The sequence below is a fragment of the Lissotriton helveticus genome, chromosome 12 (assembly GCF_964261635.1).
Source record: "Lissotriton helveticus chromosome 12, aLisHel1.1, whole genome shotgun sequence".
Taxonomy (NCBI): Eukaryota; Metazoa; Chordata; class Amphibia; order Caudata; family Salamandridae; genus Lissotriton; species Lissotriton helveticus.
Window position 1 is genome coordinate 612377229 of NC_136073.1, and position 27059 is coordinate 612404287.

A 27059-nucleotide genomic window follows, 5' to 3' on the forward strand; every position below is an offset into this window, starting at 1 on the left:
ACGCCTGTCGTCATTGAGTTTATCGTCATACCAGGGGTTAGAAATTTTGGTGGAGACTCTCTTCAGTTGCAGTGGGGCGACTTCATTGACTATTGTATTCATAGAGTCAAGGTAGTGGTCGGTCAGTGATTGAACATCCGAGGCACCTGAAGGGGGAAGGAGGAGATTGCCGATGTGGGGAGGCAGGGTAGAGGGGTTAAGATTCTTCATGTCCCTTTTCCATGTTTTGGATTTGATTGGTTGAGCCGGGTTAGGTTTAACTTTTTCAATGATAAAGAAGGTGATAATGTGGTGATCTGACCAGTCGCAGGGTTGGATCGCCTCCAGTTGTGTAGAGTTCTCTTTGGCAATGATGAGATCGAGTATCGAGCCTTTGTCGTGTGTTGGTCTATCGCATATTTGGGTGAGGTCAAGCGCATTAAGGAAAGTTTTGAGACTATTCACCACTGTGTCTTTCTGATCGTTCCAGTGGAGATTGAAGTCACCCAGGTAGACTTGGGTGGTCTGCCGACCGGCATTGGAAGTGATCATGTCCATGAGTTGTTGGGTGAATATGAGATTGTCACCAGGCGGGTGATAGATGAGATGTAAAGCACAAACTTGTTTGCCCTCACTGGTGATGTCGAGGCAGAGGAGTTCACAGGAGGAAAGGGAGGGGGAGTTGACTTTAGTAACGGAGAGGTTGCTCCTAAAAATGCATGCAATTCCCCCGCCCGTCTTGCCAGGGGACCTGTCCAGCCTAATGATGTGATAATTGGGGGGGAATAGTATGTCCATAATCGGGGTAGAGGCTTCAGTAAGCCACGTTTCCGTTAAAATGGCTAGGTCCAGATCCCTAGCTGAGACGAGGTAGGCGATGTCGGAAGAGTGTCTTTGGGCCGATCTGCAATTGAGTAGGATGCATTTGAGTTTGGGAGAGAGAAGGGTGGTCGAGCTTTCTAGAGTGAGTGGTACTTTTCTGAGGTTTTTAGGGACCGAACCTCTGTTGTTGAGTGTTGGGCGCCTCAGAGGGTTTGTAAGGATTGTGGGTATGGGGGTGTGTGTGTTGGATATGTGGTTTACCGGACCTGGGCCATAAGAGCGTAGGAGAGAGCATAGGTCATGGTCCGACAGTGGGTTGAGGACGCGACGGGGGCGGTGGGAGTTATTGCGAACGGGGATAGTCGGCCAGCGCGGGTGTTGTTGGAGGCGTGGGTATGTAGGGAGGGTGCGTCGTTTGTAGGGTAGAGGGATGGTGGGAGGTAGACTGGGCTGTGAGGAGAGAAGGTCTTTGATTGTGTGTATATCTTTTTTGATTTGTAGAATATCCTCTTTGACTTGTTGGAGGGTGGATAAAGTCAGGTCAGGAGGTGGATTGGGGATGGGGTTGGTGGTGAGAGCGATTGGTGACTGGTTGAGTAGTGAGCTGGAGAGCGGGCAGGGTATCGAGGGGGGAATATACTAGCGTTGTTGGAAGGTTCTGCGGTGCTAGTGAGTGGGATGGCATTCAAAGAGTGGGCGTGTTTGTGGGCGGGGGGTGTGGGTGAAGTAGGCGGTGAAGGCGGTGGGTGGGAGGCATAGGTAGTGCCGTCAGTGGGAGACGGTGCTGGTGAGTAGAAGAGTGAGTGAAGGCTGAGGACAGTGGGGGAGACAGGAGGGTAGTGAGGGCTGAGAATAGGAGGTGGGAGAGAGGGGGATGCTAAGGTAGGGGAGGCGGTATGTTCTGCATGCTTTGTTGGGAGGGTGAGAGTGTCGTGGGTGGGAATGGGGAGGGGGAGGTGTCCGCCGTGGGGGGGATGGGAGGGGGGGTGGATAAACTCCGAATGGTGGTGTGATCAGATGGTGGCGTGTTGTGGGTGAGAGTTGTTCTGTCAGGTGTGAGAGTGTCGTGGGTGAGAGTGGGGAGGGAGTAGGGGAGGGAGAGGGGTCTGCAGTGGGGGGGATGGGAGGGGGGGTGGATAAACTCCGAGCGGTGGTGTGTTCAGATGGTGGCGTGATGCGGGTGGGGGTTGTTATGTCAGGGGGGAGAGGGATGGGGGGGTATGGGTGGGGGTAAAAGGGGTCATGTTAGAGGGGCGGTTAGTATAAGAGGTGGCGACGTTTGTGTCTGTCCTTGGGGAGTGTGGGGCGTTAACAGCAGGTTGGCCATTTACTGGGGTGCTGGGAGTAGAGGTGTTGTAGGTGGGGGCTGCGACGTCAGGGGTGATAGTGCTGGTGGAGATCTGGGTGGGGGTCCGCAGCTTGGAGAGGTGCTCTTTGAACTTGGGGAACAGGTTGTCTAGTAGTTCCAGGTTCTTGTCCGTGGCTTGAATTAGGACAATCCCGTTATTGTAGATAGTAATGGTAGTCTTGCCAGGGAAGAGGTGGGAAGGTGTGATAGAGAGAGTTAGGCCATGAGTTGTTTTCCTGGTGGTGGAGACGGTGAGTAGGTTTAGGAACGCTTTTCTCCATTGGGCTCTGCGTGAGGTGTGGAAGATGATATCAGTATTCAGGGCTCCATTGCCCGGTGAGAAGTAGGTGTCGGCAAAGGGTGTTTCAGGGTGCGACCTCAAGAAGTTATGTTTAAAACGTTTAGTGGCTTTTTTGGTGAGAGTGGAAGGGTAGTTAATTCTAAAAGTGTGCTTGCCGTTGAGCTCCATTTTAGAAAGGCTGTGATGTTAGGTGTAGGAGATAGGACGACAGTAAGAACTGACAGCCGTTGGTTAGAGGGCAAAGGAAAATGGGTGCAGTTTACGCAGGGTGTATAGAATACTAGTAGAGGTATAAAACTGCAATGTAGGGTGGTCACTTAATCACACGAAGATACATATACAATACAAAAACAAATACTAGTATAATAATAACAGAGTATAGGTGCAGACAGAGGCTGCTTGCGTCATAAGTGACACTAGTGAGCATCCAAAAGAAATATGAGGTAGCGTCCAAAAGAAATATGAGGTAGTATGTATCTAAATCTAAATCACTGTATCTAAATACAATAGTCACAATCAGACTCAGCAGTCGATATAAACATAGTCAGAATCAAAATCTAAATACAATAGTCACAATCAAACTCAAAAAACAACGATAACAGAATATAGGAGGTGGTAATTGGTGCAGTCCAAGGAGAGGAGTGGAATGGGTTCACCTTACAGCAAAGGAAGGAGACAGGAATATATAACTGGAGATAGAAATAAAATAAGCATAAAAATACTAATAGTGATAATACAAGTATGAGGTGGCATAGTAATAGTGATAATGAAAGTATGAGGTAGCAGTCGGTGCAGTACAGAAATAGAGGAGGAAGGGTACAGCTTATAACAGTGGATAGTCTAGAGGTGTAATATTAGTGATACACTAGAACAGGATACAGGTGCACAGAGTGAAGAGATATGGAGTTTTTAGAAATATGAGGTAGTTAACGGTGCAATACTATATTGAAAGTGCGAGGGGTGTAATATACACAAAGAAGTATAATATTAATGATATACCGGGTCAGAGTATATATACATAATACATGTGCAAACCAAAGCAGCAGGAGTCAGAGATGCCCCTAGTGAGCAGCCAGAAATATATAAGGTATCCGTCAGAGCATTAAGTACATGTAGAGGTATAATACTGCAATAAACGGTAGACACTCGGTACTTGAGATTAGGAGAGAGGAGAGAGAGGGTCAGACCACTCCAAGATGGCCGACAAAAGTAGAGGAGATAGCTACGGCAGTCCTCTGTTAGTTTCTGTTGCTTTAGGCACAGGGAAGGGCAGAGTCAGATTCTAGTTTCTGTTTCCCAGATCCTCTCTTGCTGGGAGGGAGTCATATCTTTCTGACTTTTTACTTCTTCCACTCCTCTCTTCCACTGTCTTCTATCCTTATAATCCCCTTCAATCCTACTCTCTGTCTTCCTCTTCCCTACACCCTTTTTCAATCTCTTTATCCCCAACCTTTCACTCCGCCATCCCCCCAAACGTAATCCCTGTCTACTGCCCTCCCACCTCTCCCATCTTCCCTCCTCTCTTACAGCCTCTCAATCCCACCAAGATTTTTGCTTGACCCTCACCCTCACGTTTTCTAGTCCCTATCTCTTTTGTTCTGTGATCTTTTAAAACTACGTTCTTTCACCTGCACTGTTTTTAAAAATCGACCTTACCTGAACTCAGTAGAGCCTGCCTAACGCGCCGAGCAGCCCTCCTGACTTCCCCTGATACAGCGGAACCTAGCGCTGACACAGGGAAAACACCCAAACCGCCATCGCGGCTCGAAGGCGTAGCCACGCCCATTACGAGGCCACGCCCACCCCCCACGCCACAAAATGTGTCGGCCATACCAGCGCAGCGGACGAGCGCTGCGGGAGCGCCTAAGACAAGCCCGCCTGCGCCCGTCCGCGCACGGCCGGGCCCAGGGCCAGAACCCCTACCGGACCAAGCTTCCCCTAAGGTAAGCTATTCGCGCCGGGACCTCCTCAGTCTCAGACCCACTATTGACACCGCATGCAACTATGTTCATGATCTTGAAGGACCATTTACCAGCTGCACACGCTGCCGCCCAGCTCAGCTCAAACTTCCCAGCCGACCCACCATGCCCTCAGCTCTTAAATTGGCCACCTTGAACTGTCGCTCACTCCCTAGGCATGCACTGCTAATTAATCATCTAATAGAAGACCACGAGCTCAACATTCTGTTCCTCTCGGAAACGTGGCTTACTGATCATTCGGATTCAGACGTTGTTCTAGCTATCCCCCCGGGCTTCCTTATTCAGTCCCAACCTCGTCCATCTGGTAGAGGAGGAGGCATGGCCATCATCCACCGGGACTATCTCTCCTGTAGAACCAACGACGCGCATATCCTGGATTCCGAAAGCCTTCATTTCACCATCCAGTTAGCACCGACTAACTCACTGTCAGGCCTCCTAGTTTATCGCCCCCCTGGCCATTCGGGCCCTTTCTCCAGCGCTCTCCTGGATGTTATAGCTGCTCAGGCCCACTCCACTACCAACTTCTTGATACTAGGGGACCTTAACATTCATTTTGACGACCCCCTAGACACAGGGGCAGCCAACTTGATTGCTGAACTGGCGGCCTACGGTCTCCACCTCTCAAATTCCGGAGCCACACACACTAAAGGTCATTTGCTTGACCTGGTGTTCACCAACATCCCTACCCTTCAAGCCAAAGAGTCCCTCCCTCTCCCATGGACGGACCACTTCATGGTCCCTCTCCGCCTACCAGGAGCCTTCAAGAAACTCCACAAACCCACCACCTACACCAGGGACAGGGCATGGCCCAGACTCTCCACAGAGGATTGGACCAGAACCCTGAACTCTGCTACCCCTACCTCCTCGGAAGACCCGGTCACCGCAGACAGTAAATTCAGGGAGTGGATCGCCACGTCATTGGACTCCATCCTCCCTATAAAAACCCGTGAGGATAAAAACGGGAAACTAGGATCTGCCCCATGGTACACCCCGGAACTCCGGACTCTCCGCAAAAACTGCAAAAAAGCAGAGCGGCTATGGAGGAAAGACTGGCAGCACACCAGCAAGGAAGCCTATCAGAGGTCGGTGAGAATCTATAAATCAACCCTGAAACTCACTAAAGCCTCTCACTATGATACGAGAATAAAAAACTCCACCAACTCGGCAAGGGAATCCTTTCTCATTGCCAAAGAGCTATTGAAAATACCAGCTCCACCCTCCTCCAACTCACCCCCGGCAGACAGAAGTAACGAACTGGCTACCTACTTTAACGCTAAAATCGCCCGCATTCTAGTTTCCCTTCCCCCTCCCTGTCTGCCGAACCACATGGACAATGAGGCATCCACCAACCGCACAGGAAGCAGCTTGCTTCCACAGCTGACTGCTTTTAGGGCAGTAACACGGAACGAGGTTGACACAACCATGGCCAAAATGAAAAGCGGTTCCCCTTTGGATCCCGCCCCCATCAGATTCCTTAAAACAGTAGCCCCTGTCATCGTGCCTACGATTACGGAGCTTATAAACATCTCGCTCTCTCAAGGCTTGGTCCCCCCCAGCTGGAAGAGTGCAGTAGTTAAGGCACTCCTAAAAAAACCCAGCTGGACCCGGCCGACATGGCGAACTACCGGCCAATTTCACTCCTCCCTTGCATCAGCAAAATGGCCGAGAAACTGGTCAATGGGCAACTGTCACAGTTTCTAGAAGCAAATAACCTCTTACGGCAGTCCCAAACTGGGTTTCGCCCGGGCCATGGCACAGACACCGCCCTTCTCGCCGTCATCGAGGAGGCAAGGTGCATTCTGGATTCAGGAGGGTCAGTGGCAGTGATCCTCCTGGATCTCAGCGCAGCCTTCGACACAGTTAACCATCGTGTCTTACTCCATCGGCTGGCTGCGGCAGGGATCGCAGGCTCGGCGCTCACGTGGATAGAATCCTTCCTCTCAGGGCGCTCGTTCCAGGTATGGGACGGCAACTTCCACTCTGCCACCCTCCCTGTCACAAGCGGAGTCCCCCAGGGGTCATCACTAAGCCCCACTCTATTTAATGCTTACATGGCCCCTCTCGAAGACGTGGTCACCCCCTTTGGGATCAAAATAGTGAGCTACGCGGACGACACGCAACTGGTCGTCTCACTCTCCCAACTGGACAACTATCCAGACAATTTGCCGAACTGCCTCAAGGAAATTCACAACTGGATGTGCGAGTCATCGCTCAAACTAAACGGGTCAAAGACTGAAGTCATGCTTCTGGGCAAGCAATGGACCACCATCCCCCCATCGGTCTGGCCAGACGTGTTGGGGGAAATTCCCACCCCGAAACAAGAAATTAAGACCTTAGGAGTCTGGCTAGAACCCGAGCTGTCGATGAAAACCCAAGCATCCAAAACAGCAGGTACCTGCTTTGGTCTCATGCGCTCTATCCGCAGGATCCTCCCAATACTTCCGCCCCTATCCAGGAAACTCCTGGTCCAAGGTCTGATCCTTGCGCGGCTGGACTACAGCAACATGGTATATCTGGGAGCTCCAGAAGCTACCATGGCTAAACTCCAGCGCACGCAGAACGCAGCCGCCCGGTTACTTATGAACATCCCTTCCAGAGTATCAGCCAAACCAGCAATTAAGGCCCTCCACTGGCTTCCAATACGTCAAAGGGTCGAATTCAAGGCCCTGTGCACTGCACACAAACTGTTTAATGGTCTTGGCCCTGCTATTCTGAGAGACCAGGTTACCCCTTACATGGCCCCCAGGTCCCTTCGCTCGGATAATGAGCGTCTGGCCAACGTCCCCAGATACAGGAAGACTCGTACCGGCGGCCGACGCTTTTCTGTTAAAGCATCTTCCGGGTGGAATTCACTTCCCCGCCCCCTGCGGCTGGAACCCAGTCATCTGATTTTCAGGAAAAAACTGAAAACGCTGCTATTCCCAAAATAAAGTCCCCTCCTTTTCTCCTCTGGTCTCCACAAATGTTATAGCGCGGGGATGCCTCCGGGTCACCAGGCGCTCTACAAATCGCTAAAATAAAATAAATAAAAAATCTGTAATTTGGTCTTGTGTGGGGGAGTCAGTGTCAGACCTGGGAGCCTCGTGGGCCTCTTCGGTGCAGGAGACGATTTATTGCTGCCGTTTTATGGCCACAGCCATTTTGAGTAAAGGAACAAAGGAAAAAGGGAAAATGTGTGCAGGGTCGATAAATACCTTCTTGTAGTTCTGCCCATCCAGACCACGATGTTACCAACGGAGTGGTGCAAATTGAAGCCTTTTTTTCAGATCTATAATTAGGGAAAGGACGCACACCGCTAATGCACCGCCTTCTGGCAGGTTGATGTGTGTGCGCGGCGTGTGTTTTCCCTTCTGCCTCAGGAGACAGCTATCTCCACCGTCGGTGGTGCAAACAATACCGTCACCTCAATTCACCTCGATTCCCTGTGCAGACGGGGCAGGCTCTGGTCGGACCGACCCCCGTTGTCTCCCAATAACCCGAGCGCCTCATGGCTCCATTCCTGCTGCTCTCTGGGCGGCGGCGCCCCACCTCCGGTCACCTTCGGCTCACGTCGCAGGGGCAGTGCAGGCTCTTGCTATGCGTCGCTGCTCCTCCGGGTCCCCCGCGTCCCAGGGCTCTACTCAAGCTGTTCCTGCGGCAGCGCCAGCACGCCTCCACTCGATTTCTGGACCCTGAGTTGTCCCTCAAGTTCTCCTCCGGGATCGTCCGGCGCCTCCGTGGCAGCGCACCAGACGCCTCTGTTGGTCAAACCGTCACCTGCAGCAGTGCACGCCGGTGGGTCGGACACCTCCGAAGCACCACCAGCCAGCTCCTCCCGCAGGCAGTCACGGGCAATCACAGCGAGCATCCGCCATAGGCCGCTGGAACCAGGCAGGAATCATCAGAGTCGTCGTTCTTCGTCTCAAGCCAGGGGGGGTCCCAGGTCCGATGGGGAGGAGGGGGTGTCTCTGTCTTCTCCTGCGATGTGTCGATCCCGGTCAGGACGGGGATCATCCGCAGGCTTCGTCCTCCGTCAGACTGGTAAGAGGCATAAAGATCATTTAATCCAGTTACTCGTTCTCCAATCCAGTTTCTGGTACTCCAGTTACTTTTGAAATAACTTTGCATAGGAAGGTGGGGGGTGCAGCTGGGTGCTAGCGCAGATATAGTCCAAATTGGGATCTCCAGCACTCGGAGCTCCTTCCAAGAGCTCCTACCCGGCGGCCATCTTCGCGCATTAATAACTTTTAGTTATGTTTTTTTTTGTTGGCGGGCGGGTGCCTCCCCTCCCCCCCCGAGAGCCGTGCCGGCCGCCCTTGCAAGCAATTTGTACATAGGTCGGTACACGAACACTATTCCATTCGCAAAAAGTCTGTGGCACAGAGTTTGCAACTACTTTTTGAGAATGGAAATTTTGTACATCTAGTCCTAATTACATAAAGTGTCTGAATCGCAAGTTTGGCACTACTGTGCTCAGTTATAAGACTTGACTATTTTGTACTTGCGAGGAAAGACTAACGAACAGAGAATATTAACCCCTTCCATGCTGATGACGAGCTCAGCTCGTCATCAGCATTACCTACCCTGTGCGGATGACAAGGTGAACTCGTCACTCAACATGGTAATTATGAAATTCCAGCGCACAGCGGGAAAAACGGCCGCACGCATGCGGTTAAAGGATGTGAAAAATGAGGCCGGAACAGAATTATTTTTGGGGAAAACTAAGAATTTACTGCAAAGCTTGATTTGAGAGTCTGAATTTCACTGGATCAGTGGCATATTAAAATATCCACTACAATAATATGTGTTCACCAAGTTGGCACGGGTCCCAGTGGCAGCAGACCACCGCAGCCTTTCACTCACCCAAAGTCATTAAATGAGGACCACGCAGTCTAATAACAAACACTATTATTCAGTGACAGGATACCCACGGGTGAAGAACCAGTTAATTACCTTCAATAAAACCTTATCTGGTACAGACTCTATCTAGCCGCAGATTCCTTACCTTAGAACAGTGATACTCAAAGTGCGGCCCTCCTGATCTTTAAATACGGCCCGTGGTCAAGAGAAGCACTGAGCTAATGTTTACGTGACTAGGCACTAACATAGAAAATATGTCAAAGAAAACGGCAAGCTTTTCTTTAAAAGTTAATTGAAATTAAAGAAAGGAAGTAACTAGGGTGTCCTAAACTACTTAACTTTAGAACTTTAGGAACACCATCATTTTTTAAAACATCTTGCAGTAAAAGCATGATAAAGTCTGTAAATAATTAATTAAGATGCAGAACTGTTTCACCTTAGTACATCAGATTAGCAGTGCATTGAGAAGTATTTTTTTTAAAGTGATAGTTTACAAACATGAATTGAGAACCATTCATTCCCTACACCCTGATAACAATGCCAATAGTGTACGAAGATACAAGTCAGTTGTCATGTGCACCTTTTGGGGGCTTGGGTTTCTATTATACAATAACAACATATAGTTTATTAAATCAAACGCTGGAGAAGGTTTTGTACAGCACACATCCGGAAGTCATGTATTTCGAGGTCCTTATGTGCTAATGAAGAAAAAGGAGGGAAATTGAAATAAAATAATTGCCTAGTATCACACAGTTTGGTTAAGGGGGGGAGATGGAATTAATCCCACGTTTTTGGTTTCACATTGTGCAATTAAGACACTAGATGTTTACGCCTAGCTGTCCTTACATCCACCTTACCACCAACCCCTCACATCACAGACCAAATTTGTGGCCCATGGGAAAATGTTTATGAGTAACCATGCCTTAGAATAATCCCCAGGCGTCAGACTGGATTTGGAATTTTTTAATGAGCAGTACCGCTGCACACCAGTAGGTGGCGCCATTCAGCTTCTTGTGGCGTTGTCGGCGTCATCAGCGCCAGAAGTGACGTTCACAGTGCCTAAATAGGCGCTACCCCAACGCATTAAAGTCAGTTTCTTTACGCAACTTTCCACATCAGGGACCCTATTATACATAGGGCACTCTTCCCCACTTTGTGCCACAGCACACTTTAAAACAGATGTTCCGGGCGCAAACATAGAAAGTGCCCCCTAATCCATTGAATGTGTTGCCGCCAGGGCAACCACAAAGTTGTGCTGCCCTGGGGCAGAGCATTCAAGTGAAAAATGGAGCGGCTTCGAAGCAGCCGCTCTGTGTTTCACTGTGCAGACGGCAACCCGCCTGAAATTTTAAGTTTGATTAGAGATCTCCTTGCAGGTGGGTGTGGTAAGTGACTGCACCGGCCTGCAAGAGGATGGCTGGGGAGGTCTTTAGGTCTCCCTTGCCTGCCTCTAGAGGACTGCTATCAGGGGCACACTGACAGTGTGGCACCTTTTAGGTGGCACACTGTCAGTGCGCCTCCTGACAGCTTCTTTGCCTCTGCGCCCACGTCTATAATAAGGTGCAGAGGCAAAGGGACTTCCTCATTTACATAGGGCCATGTCCTCATGCAAATGAGGGAACGCCCGCTGGTGATAGCACTGGCACTACATGTGCACCAGAGGTTAGGAGTGTGTGAAGGCCTCCTCCTCCATTCCTCTGTACTTTGGATAAAGAAATACGTTACGATTCCAGGTGGTGGTTTTAGATCTATTTATTTTGCTGTCCGGTATTCATAGCAAAGTAAGGTGCAATTAGAGACTTTCAACAGCCGACACATGTTTCGCCCTTACATGGTCATCCAGACCAGGGCTTTCTCAAGGCTGTAATGAAATTGAACCAGAGATCTGTGATAATTTATTCAGGTGGTTAAACAAAGTCAACACCAAGTACTATGTGACAAGGGATAAGTAGTGACTGTGAATTATATGCCATGCGTTATGATCGCCTTTACATGGAGTAGCGTGAATAGAAAGACGAAGTGTGACATAATGTGAAAATATTGTAAGAAAGAAGTGAGATTAGAGACATAACAAAGACTTACGAACGAGAGTTTCAGGGATTTGCGCCTGCTTACCTATGGTGCTGGCTGGCAGCCCATATCAAACTATAGAGATAAGGTTACTTATACGCGTCTTATCGTGGATTTGTTCCCTAGAGACTTGATACTATGGCATTCATCTGGTAGAACCATGTGCTATTAGTTATATGGTGCCTCCTATCTAATAGTGATAGCGTGCGGAAGAAGTATTGTCACTAGCAAAACAATCACCTTAAATTGTGTTATTGGTATAAAGAATAGCGAATTGGTGTAATTAGCCCAAATATGTGAAAAGAAGTGTTTGCATTAGTAGTATATATATACCTTTCATAGGAATAACTCCAATTCTTACAGTTCCAGATAAGGGTAGATATTTCTTGTAGCACAAAAATCGTTCAACAATAACAATCTAAAACATAAGCAAAAGCATATCCATGTATTTACATCGATCAAAGAATGCATAGACAGACAGCATCCAAATGGTGGATTTGATAACATTCGCTTAAGTAGGTGCCGTCTGGAAGCACAGCTGCTCGTTTTAATACGGACATTTCTGGGACATTAAACCGTGTGCCTGAGGGGGCTTAGTTTATTAAGCGATGGTTGTAAATAAAACAAAATCACTAGGTTTGAGTATTGATATGGCGTGTACCATAGCCAGGACCTAGTGCAAGCTTCACGTTTTAGACTGCGTATTTTAGTAAGTAACATGATTATACTATATATTCAAAAGACTAAGCTGATGAAGCGTAAAAGTGAAGATTTTTTCAAAACTTACAAACTAGCTCATATATCTTATTTAGAGTGCACGCATTAGCGGTCACAATAGTGAAACGCTATGCGGATTCTGGTCTGCGCGTCTAGATATTAAGGCATCGCGTGTTGTGAAATCGGGCACTAAAGGTCCGTGAGTTTAAATCACAGGGACATTTATTCGGTGTGGGCAAGTGAGAGGGGGGCTAGGAAAGCTGTATCAATTACTAGTTTGCGGTCTGTGCAGCGGAATCCGTCTTGGTAAGATCAACAAGTAGAGGTTACGCGTGGTGTATGGTCGCCATTACTTCAAGTAGGAGGTGCTTAATAGGTGTGTTTGCCTGTGCTTGTAAAGGATCTGCCATCTTTGAATGGTGAATGAGCGAGGGCAAGTCACTGTATTAGTCATTGCATGAAAGATTGCGGCAAAAGTTATATAAGCGATAACCTAGTCCAAATGGTTAAAAAGTTCTGACATGTTAATGTCAGTGAACGGTAAATTACTTAATTTTAATTAGCGTTAAGCATTTTACCATAAGCATAAAATGAAGGCTACATCAGTGCTGGTATAGACATTGCTCAGCGAGAGAAGAGTCCACCATCTTGTAATAATCATTAGGAGAGTCAGCATATATGTATTCTCCGATAGAACAGCGAGTTAGGCAGAGATTAAATGAATTGTGGAAGTCAAATGTTGTTTCTAGGTTGGGGTAGTCCTACTGATCTAGCATTTCCAATTTGTGAATGCAATTTTGGTAGTTCTTATCAGTAATATTACTCGAATGAGATATAGGGGTTTGCTCACCTGCGCACTGGGGAGGCTCAACGTGTACATGGGTATTCCTTTTAGTAGTCAATGTACCAGTCTGGGTATTTAATTGCTTCTCTATGCTAGACAGTCGACCCTCCATGTCACTCAACATATTTAGCACAGGTTTTAATGAATCTGTAAAGATCTCTCTAACTTTATTCCAGAATTCTCCGGTGTTGACTTCTTGGATAGTATTAGTTACAGGGATTGACTCTGACAAAACGGTGTTTAGCTGACCCATAGTCACTTTCGAATTAAGAGTTTGATTTCCCCCCCCCTTGCAGAAACCTGTCTGACTGCCCCCTGACCCTTTCTTTTTTTGGCAGGTGGTTGAAGAGGTCTTGATTGATTAATTTTAGATTTTTGTCCCCTGGCCCTAGAAGTTATTGGATTATGCTCAATCGGTTCCTGTTGTCCCTGGTTACAATCTGGTAGATTTACCTCTGTGGGTTGTGAGTCCAAAAGTACCAGGGTTGGAGCTATTTCCTTGTTCTGGCCATTAATGCCAGCTAGGTCATATACATCTGAATTCACTTGCAATGACCTTACCATGGGTTCAAGGGAAAGTCAGCGTTAGTTTAATGCTATTTCATGCATTAGTGCCGATTCTGCTCTTGTCAGAAAGGCATCAAGCGTTCCCACCACCTCCTTCCCAGTTAGTGCCTTACCCTTACTCATCACACACTTTAAAAAGAAAAGAGGGAGTAGAAACCCCTACTCGTGAACGTAGACAGAGCATCAATCAATTTTTCCCTTGCGCTGGGTATTAACGCGCTCCCCACCCTAGTGATATCTCCACTCATGTAGTAATATGGCGTGGTGCTCGGTACAAAATGACAAACAATTTAAGGTAGACAGACCGGTAATATAGTCACTTAATACGGAGTGGTACAGAGTGGTACAGAGACAGTTCCAAATTCCAAGTCATATAGACTGGGCTACACAAGCTACACAAAGCAATAGGCGAATAGAAAATAGTACTGAACTCCCACTCTGGCCGGAATAGGTGCTCCTTCCCGTGCTCCTTCCAGAAACTGAGTACTGAGTACTGAGCACTGACAGCCTCCCTTCACAGGACAGAGCTTTTGCCGGTTCCACATTACAAAGTACGTTTCAAGGGGTCATGGTAGACTTTTTACCCTGAGGTTTTTCGTGTATGGTTTGACATTGCTAATGTTTAGTTTTGTGTATTACTTTCAGGAAAATACACATTGTACAAATACGAAAGATTCGTGAGTATGCAGTTATATACCGGCACTTCTTGGGTGACTATGGGTGTGTTTTTAGTACTTTTTACGGATATTTAGGTTAACAAAATACGTGGTTTTGTTCAATGTTTTTTAGGTTATTGTTTGTCTTATACATTGGAAGACATGTAAGTATTGTATATATGGAGTTCTGAATAGATACATTCAAGTTTAAAATTTGGATAGAGCAGGCTCACCTAATGGTTGGGCTCTCTTCTATTCTTGTAGACGCTTTAAAGTGAAGAATTACGAAGGATAGTCCCCTTTGGGACATTCCTTGGAGATATTGTGACAAAGTGAGTTGGCTTTGGTAGCTAGTGTGTTAAAACGTCATCACCTTTGTAAAACATTAACACAGATGTTTTTATGGGTGATTTGAAGGCTTTCACTCTTCTTTTCTTTTGGTACATATAAGAGAGGTGGCATGATTTAGGCCTTCACTGGGATTATTTGTGGGCCACTGTTGTCTTGAGTGTGAAGCAGCCAATACCTTTTTGTATATACAGGGTTTTTGAGTATGTACATTTTTGTATTATATTAGATTTGGATGTGCAACTTATACCGTCCTGATGATGGTCTCTGGGATCTTGTAGACCGTCGTGGGACCGAAACGTCGACGAAAGAACATCGTTTTGCTTATATTAATAAACTGATTACGCAGAACATAAATCAAATGCAATGTTTTGTTCGAGTTCCTTCAATATGGTGTTTCATTTTCCATATGTTTTGTAAGCAAAAGGTGTTCAAGATACTACAGTCAACTGAATGTTAAACATCAGTAGTATGTCTATTGCCAGTTTCGAAATTCACATTTGAAAAACCTTTTGGAATTAAATAACCATTGGTATAAACTTGGTTCTCCCTGTATGGATATACTATATGATCACTATTGTGACAAGATTTTGAGTGATAAATGATATTGAATGATTCCCCTATGTACAGTTATAATTTGTGATTGAATATACCCAGTCTCTAAGGAACTATCGGGTTGCCCTATCCTGTTCTAGCCTCCCTTCACAACACGTTGCAGTGTGGGGATAATAGTCCTATACCCCACACTGTTGAAGACCCAACACCACTCAGACAGTAAAAATGTCATTATAGCTATGATAGGTGTTGTTAGGAAAGCTAATATTTAAAGTAGAAGCGATGCTATACAAAAGCTAATGAGCACTGCGCGTAGAAGGGGTGAGGTATAGTTCATGTGGTGTAGCAATGACTGTGTAGTCCCAAACCTTATATTTCTGAGCTGTGTACTGCACGGAACTCGCGTAACATTCCAGTTTAACTGTCCAGCCAGTCGAAACTGGGAGAAACCTCTTCTAGCTTTGTTCTTTGGCATGGTGTGCCGTCCTATTGCGGGAGGAAATGGGTTGCTATTTTCCTGTCATTTCACTTTTAGCAGAGGACTATTTTATAGAGGTAAACATAAGGATAATCGTACATTTCAGGTTAGAAGTTTCTGTGTTTTAAATATTAACTTCTCATTTATGGTAAGTGTATCCAATGTCTTCATGCTTTCGTTATTTTTTCTGGTTCTGGTGGTCGGATTGACAGTCTTTACACATTCACTCAGAATCTGGGCTCCTCTTATGTACAGATGTGGTCCATAAAGTTTGTTTTCTTGTAAGTAATTCCTTTCAGTACGGAAGTATTCGATAATAAGACATTTCTCCACACGGTTGTCCACAGGATAAATATATAGGGTTTGGCTAGAAAAGCATAGGCTGTTTCTCGGCAGTTAATTTGCAGAGGTGCCTTTCTTACTAAGTCTCCATTTAAGGTTGTATTAATTGCAGCAATTAGACAGCTAATGAAAACTAGATCATTGCTGACAAACCTACTTTTCACAGGTGGTGCCCATAAAGCTCGCAACTGAAAATAAAAACCAAAGACAGACAGGATGTCAAGATACCAGGCAGAAACAGAGCATCCAGGGCAGAGAGGTGAACACAGGCAATAGATGTATGTAATGCAGAGTTAAATTAACGGACTGGTCAAAAAAGCCGCAGTCATGGACTCTGAGTGACTTTCTCTATATAGGAAAAACATAGATGTGAAACACTCTGAGTTGTCTGTACAAGTGCAAGGCATTATTTGGGTTCATGCTTTGGAGTACTAGGGGCGTTTCACTGCCGACCAAAGACCAGCAGCTGAGGGTTCTGGAACAGTGCAGATCATCAATCCATACAATTGGGGGTGGGGTCGCACACTACTCACACACCAGCGGGATTGCCCCTAAGGACTGTGGTAAGTGTAGTTCGTGTTCCGCGATGCATCTTCTTCGATTCTCTGCTATCTTCGCTATCTTCGCCATCCCTGGATACGTGTTTCGGGGTATTTACCCCTCATCAGCAGGGATTAGGCCATGTTCTGGGGTTGCCGGTGGCTGCCAAATATTGCCAGGTTTAGTACCACTCAGGCGCACAGGTGCGCGTGCCTGCTTCTTCCCAGGCGATTTACAAAACACCAAACTACGTGGCGATTGTGATGGTGCTCTTGTAAAAGGTACACACAAACCAGTCAGGAGAGAGGCAACATACAGACGTGCCGCTCAATCTGTAGCATCCCTGGCAGCCTTTCCGAGGTACTGTACTGACGTGACTAACTCTGGCGCTGCCATACTCTCCTTGCATAGGCAATGGTGTCTTCTAACGTATTGCTACAGTGCTTCTGGCTCCTCAAAAGCTCAGGCCAGACTTGGAACTGACATGTCCCCTACTGATATTTCAAGGTCACGAGCTACATACATGGCAAGCCAGCTCCACAGGTCTTTCTGTCCATCTCATCCTAAGCCGATTCATGTTGCCCTACTAAAAGTAGGGGGTGGGATCTCTGTTCTTTAGGGTCCATTCTCAATTGAGTTTGTGTGTTTTATGTAGCACTGTCCATGGCACAATGTGAGAACTCCACAATTGTCTCTGAATGCAAATTCAAAGTCGGAGTGAGGATCACCCTAATCGCTTGTTCAGTTATTCTTTCCAAGATCCCCTCATCCTGCAAAGATGTAGGGGGGGGGGGGGGGGGCTCAGAAGCAGGCGGCAGCGGCCAAATGCTTAAATCAGCTGTAAACCAGATGAAAAGAAGCAAATGTCATAAGCTGATTTCAGGACAAGGAAGCTGAGTCTTAACAGATCTTTGTGCCAGGACCCTAACAGACACTGTTAGGACCCTGTATACATGATTACAATGCAATCCTTTTGATGGGACCTTTATGTTTATGGGATTATTAACTGCTGGTTCTTTCTTTTGTATATCTGCCTTGGACACACTCCACTGTGTACGTGTCATGGTTTGCTCATTATTTTCAAGCCTTCGGTAAGTAGGTCACTAAACATCTGCTTTGCATTTTCATCGTTTTAATTGGGTAATGCAAGCTGTTTTCCAGTTTAAGCCAATTTTTGGCTACAGAAGTAATGGCTTCCCTGATCATCATAACATAACTCGATCTCTCTCAGTGAAGTGCCCTCAGAACAAGTATTACTCTCCAAATCACACATGACTTGAGACACTGACAGGTCGTGAATGCTGAGACAGGTCACTGGCTGTTTGAGCATTACTAGTACTGGTGCTTCATTTATCGTTTCTTTGTGTATAAAATAGTTTATCTATGTCAGCATTTCTGCATCCGAAGTGGAAAAAAAAACCAAAAGTCAAGTTAGAAAAATCATAATGACTTGCCTCCACAATTCCAGCACATTGGCATGAAACCATTGATCTGTCACTAGTGTCAGCTTCTTCAGTCCTGGGTCAAATTCTCTTTCAGAATACGGTTACCATGTCCGGTCTAATCTTTGTTTTTTGGCACTGAAATTCTAGATTCTCACCAAGACATGGGCGTCCGCAGGGGGGGGGGGGGGGGGCAAGGAGGGGCGCTTGCCCCCCCCCTCCCCCCCCCGGAGCACCCCTTCTTGCCCCCTGCCAGGGCCGGCTCTAGGGTGGTCTGACCGGTGCCATAGCATCGGGTGCTGGCTTTCTGGGGGTGCCGCGTTTCCAACTTAATTATGATTTTAAAAGCACCTGCTGCATGTTCCTTTCCTCCTGCAATTACGGGGCCTCACAAAAATGTAAGATAACTCCTGTGATTAATGTTCTTCCTGGCCAGAGATCAGTTTTGTGTAGTTGAGGTTTTTGATGTTTGTGAAGGTAGTACATAGGGTTTAATATAATATGTCTGCTGCAAAGAACGTGTACCAAGTAGATTAAAGAGTGCATTTAATGTAAATAGATCAGCAGGTTACTGCTTTTAAAAGACCCATCCTTTTCTTACTTGCAATTTATAACTGAAAGTCCTAATATAGAATAGTGAGGTATTAACTTTCCTCATAGAAGTGCATACACTCTGCTAAGTATAGAACATTGATTAATGTTGCAAAAGGGGTTAATTTGGGTAGAAATGGAGTCTTATTATTAAAGAAAACTCCCAACTATGCTGTTTCTTTTTCGACCCTGAGTTTGTGCTTCTCCACACCAAGCACTCCTAAACTATACTGCCTACCAGTATGGATGACATGTGACTCCTACACTTTTAGGGGCATATCATCAACGACCAGCGATAATTATCGTTGGCTGTGTGTAGCGTTCAAAAAATTAACGCCGCATATCGCCGGATTCTATCACATCTATCGGATTCTATCAGCAAGGCACATCGCCCAGGTGATAGAAATCCAGGCAAACGGGCGGAAAGAGTCGAAATCGCTGAAATTCCAGCGATAGAAAACTGCGTTATGGAAAACCTAATCTATAACGGGAGACATGGACTCAGCATTACAATCCATCTCCCATTATAGATATGGCTTAGTAAGGAAAATAACAGGCGTTACAAAGCGGCGAAAAACCCGGTTAGCGTTGATTATAATATCGCTATGTGTGTTAGCGATACACTTGAAAATAGAGAGAATCAGAGTTAGTGATGATATCCCATGTTGTTTCACGGGGCACGACTTCCTTGCATCTCATTAGCGATGCAAGGAGATGCGATGTTGAAACCAGCTCTAATCCCATTGAACACGCGTTAGCGTGCTCTTGTAAATAAAGCAATATTTTTATCGTCGCATTTTGTCCAAAAATGAATGCAAACGTGGCGATAAAAATATCGCTAGGCCTTGATAATATGCCCCTTTGTCCCTTGACTAATGTAACATTTCCTATACACTGATTTACAGTGATGATTGATTGTCTGTGTAATGTGTGTGTGATGCAAAGTGCTCTGACATACTTTAATGGTATGAGTAGCGCTATATAACGAATTCAATGCATCTGAGAGAGAGTGGTTATGGAGTCTTGGTCACTGTTAAAGGGTGCTAGTGAGAGAATCTGTGGTGGAGGTGGTCATTGGAGGCGCCAACTAACATTATCGCACTGGGTGCCACCAGCACTAAAGCTTGCCCTGCCCCCTGCGGACACCCAAGCCACTATGCATTACACATGGTGCTCCAGCCACGGTTCCTCTCCAGCTCGCACTCTCTGTTCTATTCTGAAGCTCTCCTGCGTTTCAGGGCTCAGTAGGACAAGACGCGGGCTTCATTTTCCTGCACCGTCCCTTTGGCACTCTCTTCTCTGTGAACTCCTGTGCATCTCATCGCATGTCACATCTAGACAACACCTGGAGACTCTGCTCTTTTCTAGATCCTTCTGAGTACCCTCTGCCCCCTCTCCCCCTTCTATCTTATAATTTAGTCAGAAGCGCCAGGAGACCTCGGACTTTATAGCGCGCTCTGACACCATAACAAGATTGAGGCAAAGTCTTTTCAAATAATTATTGAAGTATAGTGATGGACTGCCTAGAACAGTTGCTGTTAAGTAAATTACCAAGCAGAAAGAATAGTCACATTTGAATAAAAGAGTATCGTCTGTATCTTACTCTGGTGTTGTTTTTGTCCTCGGGCTGCTCCCCGTCCCGTCTCACCTCTGTGAGAGCCAGTGCCCCTTTGACCCTCTACATGCCGGCCACCCCTTCCTCGCCTCTTTTCCGGTTCACACCTTGGTGCTTTCACACTTAAAGTCACCTTCAGCTCGCATTTTCAGAGAGGGCCCGGGCTCCCTATTACCGACATGAGGAGGAGGAAGAGAGAGGGGTGACAGAGGCAAAATTGGTGGGGTCGGGGAGACGGATACGGTGGGGGTGAGAGTGAAAGAAGAGGGGGGAGAGAAAGAGAGAGAGAGCCAGTGGGGGAAAAGAGATTGAGAAGTATGGAGGAAGGAAGATGAGAGAGCAAGTGGAGGGCGAGTGGGGGGTCTGGGTGAGGGAGAGCAGCTTCAGAGAAGTGAGACCTAAGTTCTAACTCCGCCAGTGAAGACAGCGGGTCCAAAGGAGAAAGAACCAGGCCAGACAGAGTAGGTCCAGGCAGTGTGCAAGGAGGCAGGCTCGGTGGGTCTGGAAGAGGGACAGGGCAGGCAGAACAGCTCCAGAGAAGGGTGAGCAGAACTGGACCAGGGCGAGCCGATCCGGACCAGCAGATCCTCCCTGAGCAGGGAGACGGCGCGATACACAATCAGAATGTATTGTTGAGCATTTGGGGTGCCGGTGGGTAATTTGAGAGTTCAGGGTGGGTGTGGGTTTTAAGGTGCCAGGGAGTCATTTTAAGGTTCACGGTGGGTTAGGGATTGGGGTGCCAGGGGGATCATTTTAGGGTTCAGGGTGGGTATGGGTTTTGGGGTATCAGGGAGTTAATTTTAGGGTTCAGGGCGGGTACGGGTTTTGGGGTGCAAGGAGGGGACATTTTTGGGTTCAGGGTGGGTATGGGTTTTGGGGTGCCAGGGGGACAATTTTAGGGGTCAGGGCGGTATGGGTTATGGGGTGCCAGGGGGGTAATTTTAGGGTTCAGTGGGTATGAGTTTTGGGATGCCAGGGGGACAATTTTAGGGGTCAGGGTGGGTATGGGTTATGGGTGCCAGGGGGGTAATTTTAGGGTTCAGGGCAGGTATGAGTTTTGGGGGGCAGTGTTACTTTTAAGGTTCAGGGTGGGTATGGGTTTTGGGGTGTTAGGGGGTAATTTTAGGGTTCAGGGTGGGTATGGGTTTTGGGGTGCTAGGGGACAATTTTAGGGACCAGGGCAGGTATGGATTTTGGGGTAATTTTAGGGTTCAGGGTGGGTATGGGTTTTGGGGTGCTAGGGGATAATTTTAGGGACCAGGGCAGGTATGGATTTTGGGGTGCCACAAAAGAAAGAGATGGCTGTGGCACAACAACTCTATGGGGTATGAGATCATATGCGGCCTGCTTCCTGCCCCCCATGGCTCCTCCTGCGCCCCAGTGTTTCTTGTGCCCCACCTGGCACACCTCATGTCTGAGGATGGTGATGACGTTAACATTTTGCCCCCCCCCCCCCCCCCAGGAAAAATTTCTGCGGACGCCCATGCACCAAGAGTCTTTAGAGATGCACTTTCTGGTTTGGAAGAAGCACGTCATGCTGCAATACATTCACCCGAATCCAAACAATGCAGCAACGGCATAGGATGCAATAACAGTTCATAGTCGGGGCCCTTTCGAGGACACCAAACCACAAAATTCATAGTGACATTTTTAGTGAATAAAGCGATCTGGACTTTACTAGAAGCAAGTGCTTGGGATTAGTGCAGAAGATTAAGCGTAGACTAGTGGATGGCATAGAAAACCATGGAACGAAACATTTTCAGATGCCTATAAAATAGATTCAGCAATTATTACACTGCTGTCTGCAAGACACAAGGTCCCTGTCACTGAAAGATCCAGATAGGGAAAACAGACATTAGTCACAAAGGCACACATGAATTATGTCTTGCGAATGCCCAATAATGCTACAATAAACTGAATGCAATGATTAGGATTTATTTACCCCCAAATCAACAATAATGCCAATCTTAGAAGAACGCTTCCCCTAATCAATATACAGAACAAAAGTCTTGAAATACTCATTCTGAATACTATAGTAGCCATTAGCCAACAAAAATGTGGATATATCTCAATAGCATATGAGAAACACTTTTTTCTGAACATTGTATTTCTGAAGTGTATTTATTTACGTAGGAATAACGCGGCCCTGAACATTGAAAGATCCCAACATGTTGGGACAGAGTAATCGGACAAAGCTAATCACTGAAAGGTCCTGAAGTCATGTACACAACAATCATACCGTTGCTTCACAGAAGGGTCTAAATTGTGTGGATATTGGAATAGCGCTATGTTGAACACTGAAAGATCCAGGAGAAAGAGATAGATACACAGAGAGAGAGAAAGAGAGAGTGCGAGGGAGAGGTTGTGTGTGTGGTCCCAAAAGACATAACAGTATGTCATATAATATGAAGACTGTAATGTTAATTTACATTTATATTCTGTAAATGCAATGTAGTACATTACTAAGGAAAGAGAGCCGGTGATATTGACTAAACATCATGAGATGCTAAGAGAATTCCATAACTATGTAGATTATACTTTCAATATTTGCTTAAAGAGGAAATAAAACACCCATCTCGTTTTTGCGCGGGAAAATATAGCCATGAAATTTCTCAAAGAAATAACAGCGATAATAGGTCTTGGAGTTGCAGAATCTAATCTCGGTCTGCACATTTAGCAATGTTTGTCTGTCAGAGATTTCCAGTACGGATGTACGACATTACAACGCATGCTTTTTCCACGCATGCCTTTACATCGCAGTTTTTACAACGCATAGCGTTAAGGGGTACTGGATAGTGAATAGTTTAATTTACTATTCCACCTCCAGTCCCCGTGGATAGTAGGGAAGGTGTTGGATAGTAAATTAAATCTATTCCCTATCCTAGAGCGCCCCCCAGCGCTATGCGTTGTAATGACATGCGTTGTAATAGTTGCTTCGTAAAGGCACTGCGTGGTAAAAGTTGCGTCGAAAAGGATGTTTCCCTTCCGGTACCTAGGCCTTCTTACCCTACTGCCGTAATGAAGCCAGATCACAGGGAAATGGGGCATTCAGCGCCACGTCAAAACCATGATGTCTTAAAAGGAACCCCACCAATGAACATGATGCTGTTGAAATTCAGGAAATCCAACATTACACCCTTCACTTACGTGTTCACAAGAAGACCTATTGTTGGTGGGAGCTGCCTGCTTTGGGAGAAAGTAAGTGGGTATGAGGGATGGGCAGCAGACGATAGCCTGCAAAATGGTTCCTTGCGGATTTTTGTGTTGCAAAAGTCACCAAAATATTTCCTTATGCAGAAGAAGTTAAGTTGGTCGCTTGATCAAATAAAAGGTCAAAGTCTGAGAAATATTTTCTTTATGAGTCACATTCCAAACGGTTTAAGGCGCATCCAGAACTCCTGAAAAAAAGACTAGGTAGTTCCCACTATATGAACACCACTCCTGTTTGCCATGCCTATTCTTTCATCTAACAATGGTGTGGAGCTGAGCTAATGACATCAAACCTGAGGAAAACCAATAACCAGCTGAATAAAGCTCCAACCCACATGTAATAAAAAGCAACAAGAACCTTACCTAGGACATAGATGGAAGCCAGTGTACTGATCCGGGCCACGCGATTAGCTGCACTGCATTCCCAGATGCCATGCTCTTCCTTGGTCAGGGGCCTCAATACCAAGCTGTTGTTGGTATCAGTGTGGGTGCCAATCCTACCTGGGCTGCCCAGCTGCAATACCAAAAATCAATCAGTTTATCAGGGAACAGGTCCAGAAACACTTGCTAAAACTGACTTGCTCATTCAAAAATAAATCCTCAGTAGCAGACAGTGATAGTTATCTATATTCGGATGTACGTCGTTACAACGCATGCTTTTACAACGCATGCCTTTACGACACAAGTTTTACAACGCAAGTCGTTACAACGACTTGCGTTGGGGGGCGCTGGATAGTGAATAGTTTAATTTACTATTCCAACTCCAGTCCCCGTGGATAGTAGGGAAGGTGTTGGATAGTAAATTAAAACTATTCCCTATCCTAGAGCGCCCCCCAGCGCAAATCGTTGTAAAAGTTGCGTTGTAATGGTTGCGTCGTAAAAGTACTTCGTTGTAAAAGTTGCGTTGTAAACGCTGTTCCCCTCTATATTCTCCAGAGTTGTGCTGACCTGTGGGAAAATGTGAGGCTGAACTCAAAGGAGGAAAACAGACGGTGCTGGAACAGGTTGTTGTGGTGCTTCAGCAACATGACGAGGAATTCACAATTTGGGTACTTGCGTCATCAAATAATTTCACACTTTTGTGGGTCTACTCATACAATTTCGGGCTTAATACGCATACAGCAGGACAATGCAAAAAATGAGAATCTATACCAGATTTACCCTGCAAAACAGGAATATCTTTGAAATTGTGGTGTCTCGGAATAGAAGGAGCTACGACTTTATCCACTGGTAAAGTAATCTGGCAGTCATTCTAAAACAGGCAAAGAAACAGCTGCCTGGGGTGAGTTGTCATTGTGACTCTAGTGACATTGCCATGTGTTTATACGAACATGGCTGCAGCCAGCAGCTTGTTACAATCATTCTACAAGACTACCAGGCCAGTATTACTTAAAGGGGGCGTAATCCCTGTTTTCATCATGGCACGCTTTCTGCGCCGGGCGCAAACAGGGAATTTGCACCCTATTATGATGACTAGGCTGCCCTGAGGGCAGTGGCGAACTGGTGCTGCCGTTGGAAAGCACTTTCAGGTGAAATACGGAGCAACTGTTTAAAAGCTGCTCCGTATTTCACAGTGTAGGCAGTAACCTGCCTGCACTTTCAAGAGGGATTAGAGATGACCTTGCAGGTGGGTGAAGTGAATGAATGCACCTTCCTGCAGGGCGACATCTGAGGGGGTCCGTGGTACACCTTTCATTCATCGAGATGGCTGCCCACGGCGGGGGGACACTGACAGTGTGCCACTTTTTCATGGAGCACTTTCAGTGTGCCTCTAAGGGCATGTTTGCCTCTGTGCCCATGTCAGTAATACAATGTGCAGCAGCGACTCCTTCGCTAAGATGGAGGAGCGTCGCCCCACTGCTTCTAAGCAGTGCAACAAAGGAAAAATAAAATGATAATAACAGGATGTTATCATCATTTTATTTTTCTCTACCGAGCCAGGTTGGGTGGGGATGGGTTCCTGTCACAGTGCAGGAGGAGGAGTGGTATATCCACCTTAAGTGTGCATGGCATTTTGGCTGTCCGTCTTGGGCTAGCCAAACAGTCATGCGAACTTCGCATGTTCTCCATCGGGCTGTAATGCATAGCCTGAGTGGAGACCATGCACAGGCTTGCAGTAACAGTCTGTGCGCCGAACCAGGGCGCTCAGACCAATCACAACGGTGCTGCCATGGTGACATTAGCTTGGTGACTGGCTTAGGGGTTCCTGTGTGCTTCCTGCTTTCCCAAGCGAGGAAGAGTAGAGGACGAAGAGAAGCGTGCAGCTTGAACAGATAAGGATAATGTTACTTACCCAGTAAGCATCTGTTCTTGGCATGTAGAACTATAGATTCACTTGCTTTACATACTTCTGCCATCTAGTGTTGGGTCCGGATGTTTGCAAGTTGTTTTTCTTCGAAGAAGTCTTTCCTAGTCACAAGGAAAGGTGACTCCTCCTTTCGGTGATAGTGCGCATGGTCATCAACTCCATTGTTAGATTGTTTTCCCACAAGAAGGTGAGAATGGAGTAAGTAAGTGTAGTATAGAGATGTCCATGCATATAAATGTATAATAAAGAACTGCAACAACTACAGGTACCCGGGGAGGCGGGTGGGTGCATGTGATTCTACAGCTCCACATGCCAAGAACAGATGTTTACTAGGTAAGTAACATTATCCGTTTGAGGCATGAATGCTGTAGATACATATGCTTTGCATAAACTAAAAACCAGTATTATCCCAAAGCGGTGGCTAACCTGTAGCTGTTGCCGGTGTTTGGAATAGTGTTTTAAGTACTGCTTGGCGTACCTTAGCTTGTTGTCGTGCTAACACATCTACACAATAGTGTAAATGTGTGTGGTGTAGACCATGTAGCAGCTTTACATATATCAGCTAAAGGGATGTTACCTAAAAATGCCACAGAAGCCCCTATTTTGCTAGTGGAATGCGCTCTAGGCGGTATAGTCAAAGGGCCATATGTATCATCGAACTATTTTGCATTTCCTAAATAGCGAATTTTAAGGAATCGCTATTTAGGAAATGCAAAACGGTATGTATGTACAAAATCCCTTTTCAATAGCGAATCCTTAGCATTCCTAATTTGCGATTAGCAAATTGCTAATCGCAAATTACCCATCCATTTCCATGGGCCAGGAGGCCCATAGGAATGAAAGTGCAATTTGCGATTAGCAATTTGCTAATCGCAAATTAGGAATTTTTCCAAGGGTGCAGGGGTGTCCCAAGAACACCCTGCTGCACCCCTGAAAAAGACATTTGGGGGCATATGGCGCACATACATGCCCTAAGGGCCTGTATGGGCGTCATATGGCACCTTTTGTTTTTTGGAAAAAAGCTTTTTGAAAAGAATTAGCAAATTACCACCAACTAGAAATTGGTGGTAATTTGTGAATCCTTAATGGCATTTTTTGCATATTTTTTGTTTGATACATTGCATTTAAGGAATTGCAAAATTTGCGATTCCTTAAGTGCAATCGCAAAATAAGGAATAGCAAATTTTGCTATTTCTTATTTTGTATCAAACATGTTTGATACATACCATTTGTCTAATTAGCATTCGCAAAGGCCGAAATTCGCAGAATTTCGGCCTTTGTGAATGCTAATTAGCTTGATACATATGGCCCAAAGTCATTTTGGCTTTAGCATAGCATGTTTAAATGCATTTAAGAATCCATCTCGCAATACCAGATTTACAGATAAGATTGCCTTTGTGAAGTGGAGCAAATGCTACAAATAGTGGTTTTATTTTGCGAAAGTCTTTTGTTCTATGTATTTAGTACAATAAAGCTTTTTTAACATCTAGCATGTGAAGAGCGCGTTC

The 27059-nt window shown here is 46.2% G+C and overlaps 1 protein-coding gene across 1 annotated transcript in view; it reads right to left on the bottom strand.

The window, feature by feature from the left end:
* IGSF9 (immunoglobulin superfamily member 9) overlaps window positions 1–27059 on the bottom strand; it is a 641834-nt gene that overhangs the window by 203550 nt on the left and 411225 nt on the right. Inside the window, 1 exon segment of the mRNA XM_078669195.1 lies at window positions 23607–23757. Coding sequence (XP_078525321.1) covers window positions 23607–23757 — 151 coding nt within the window.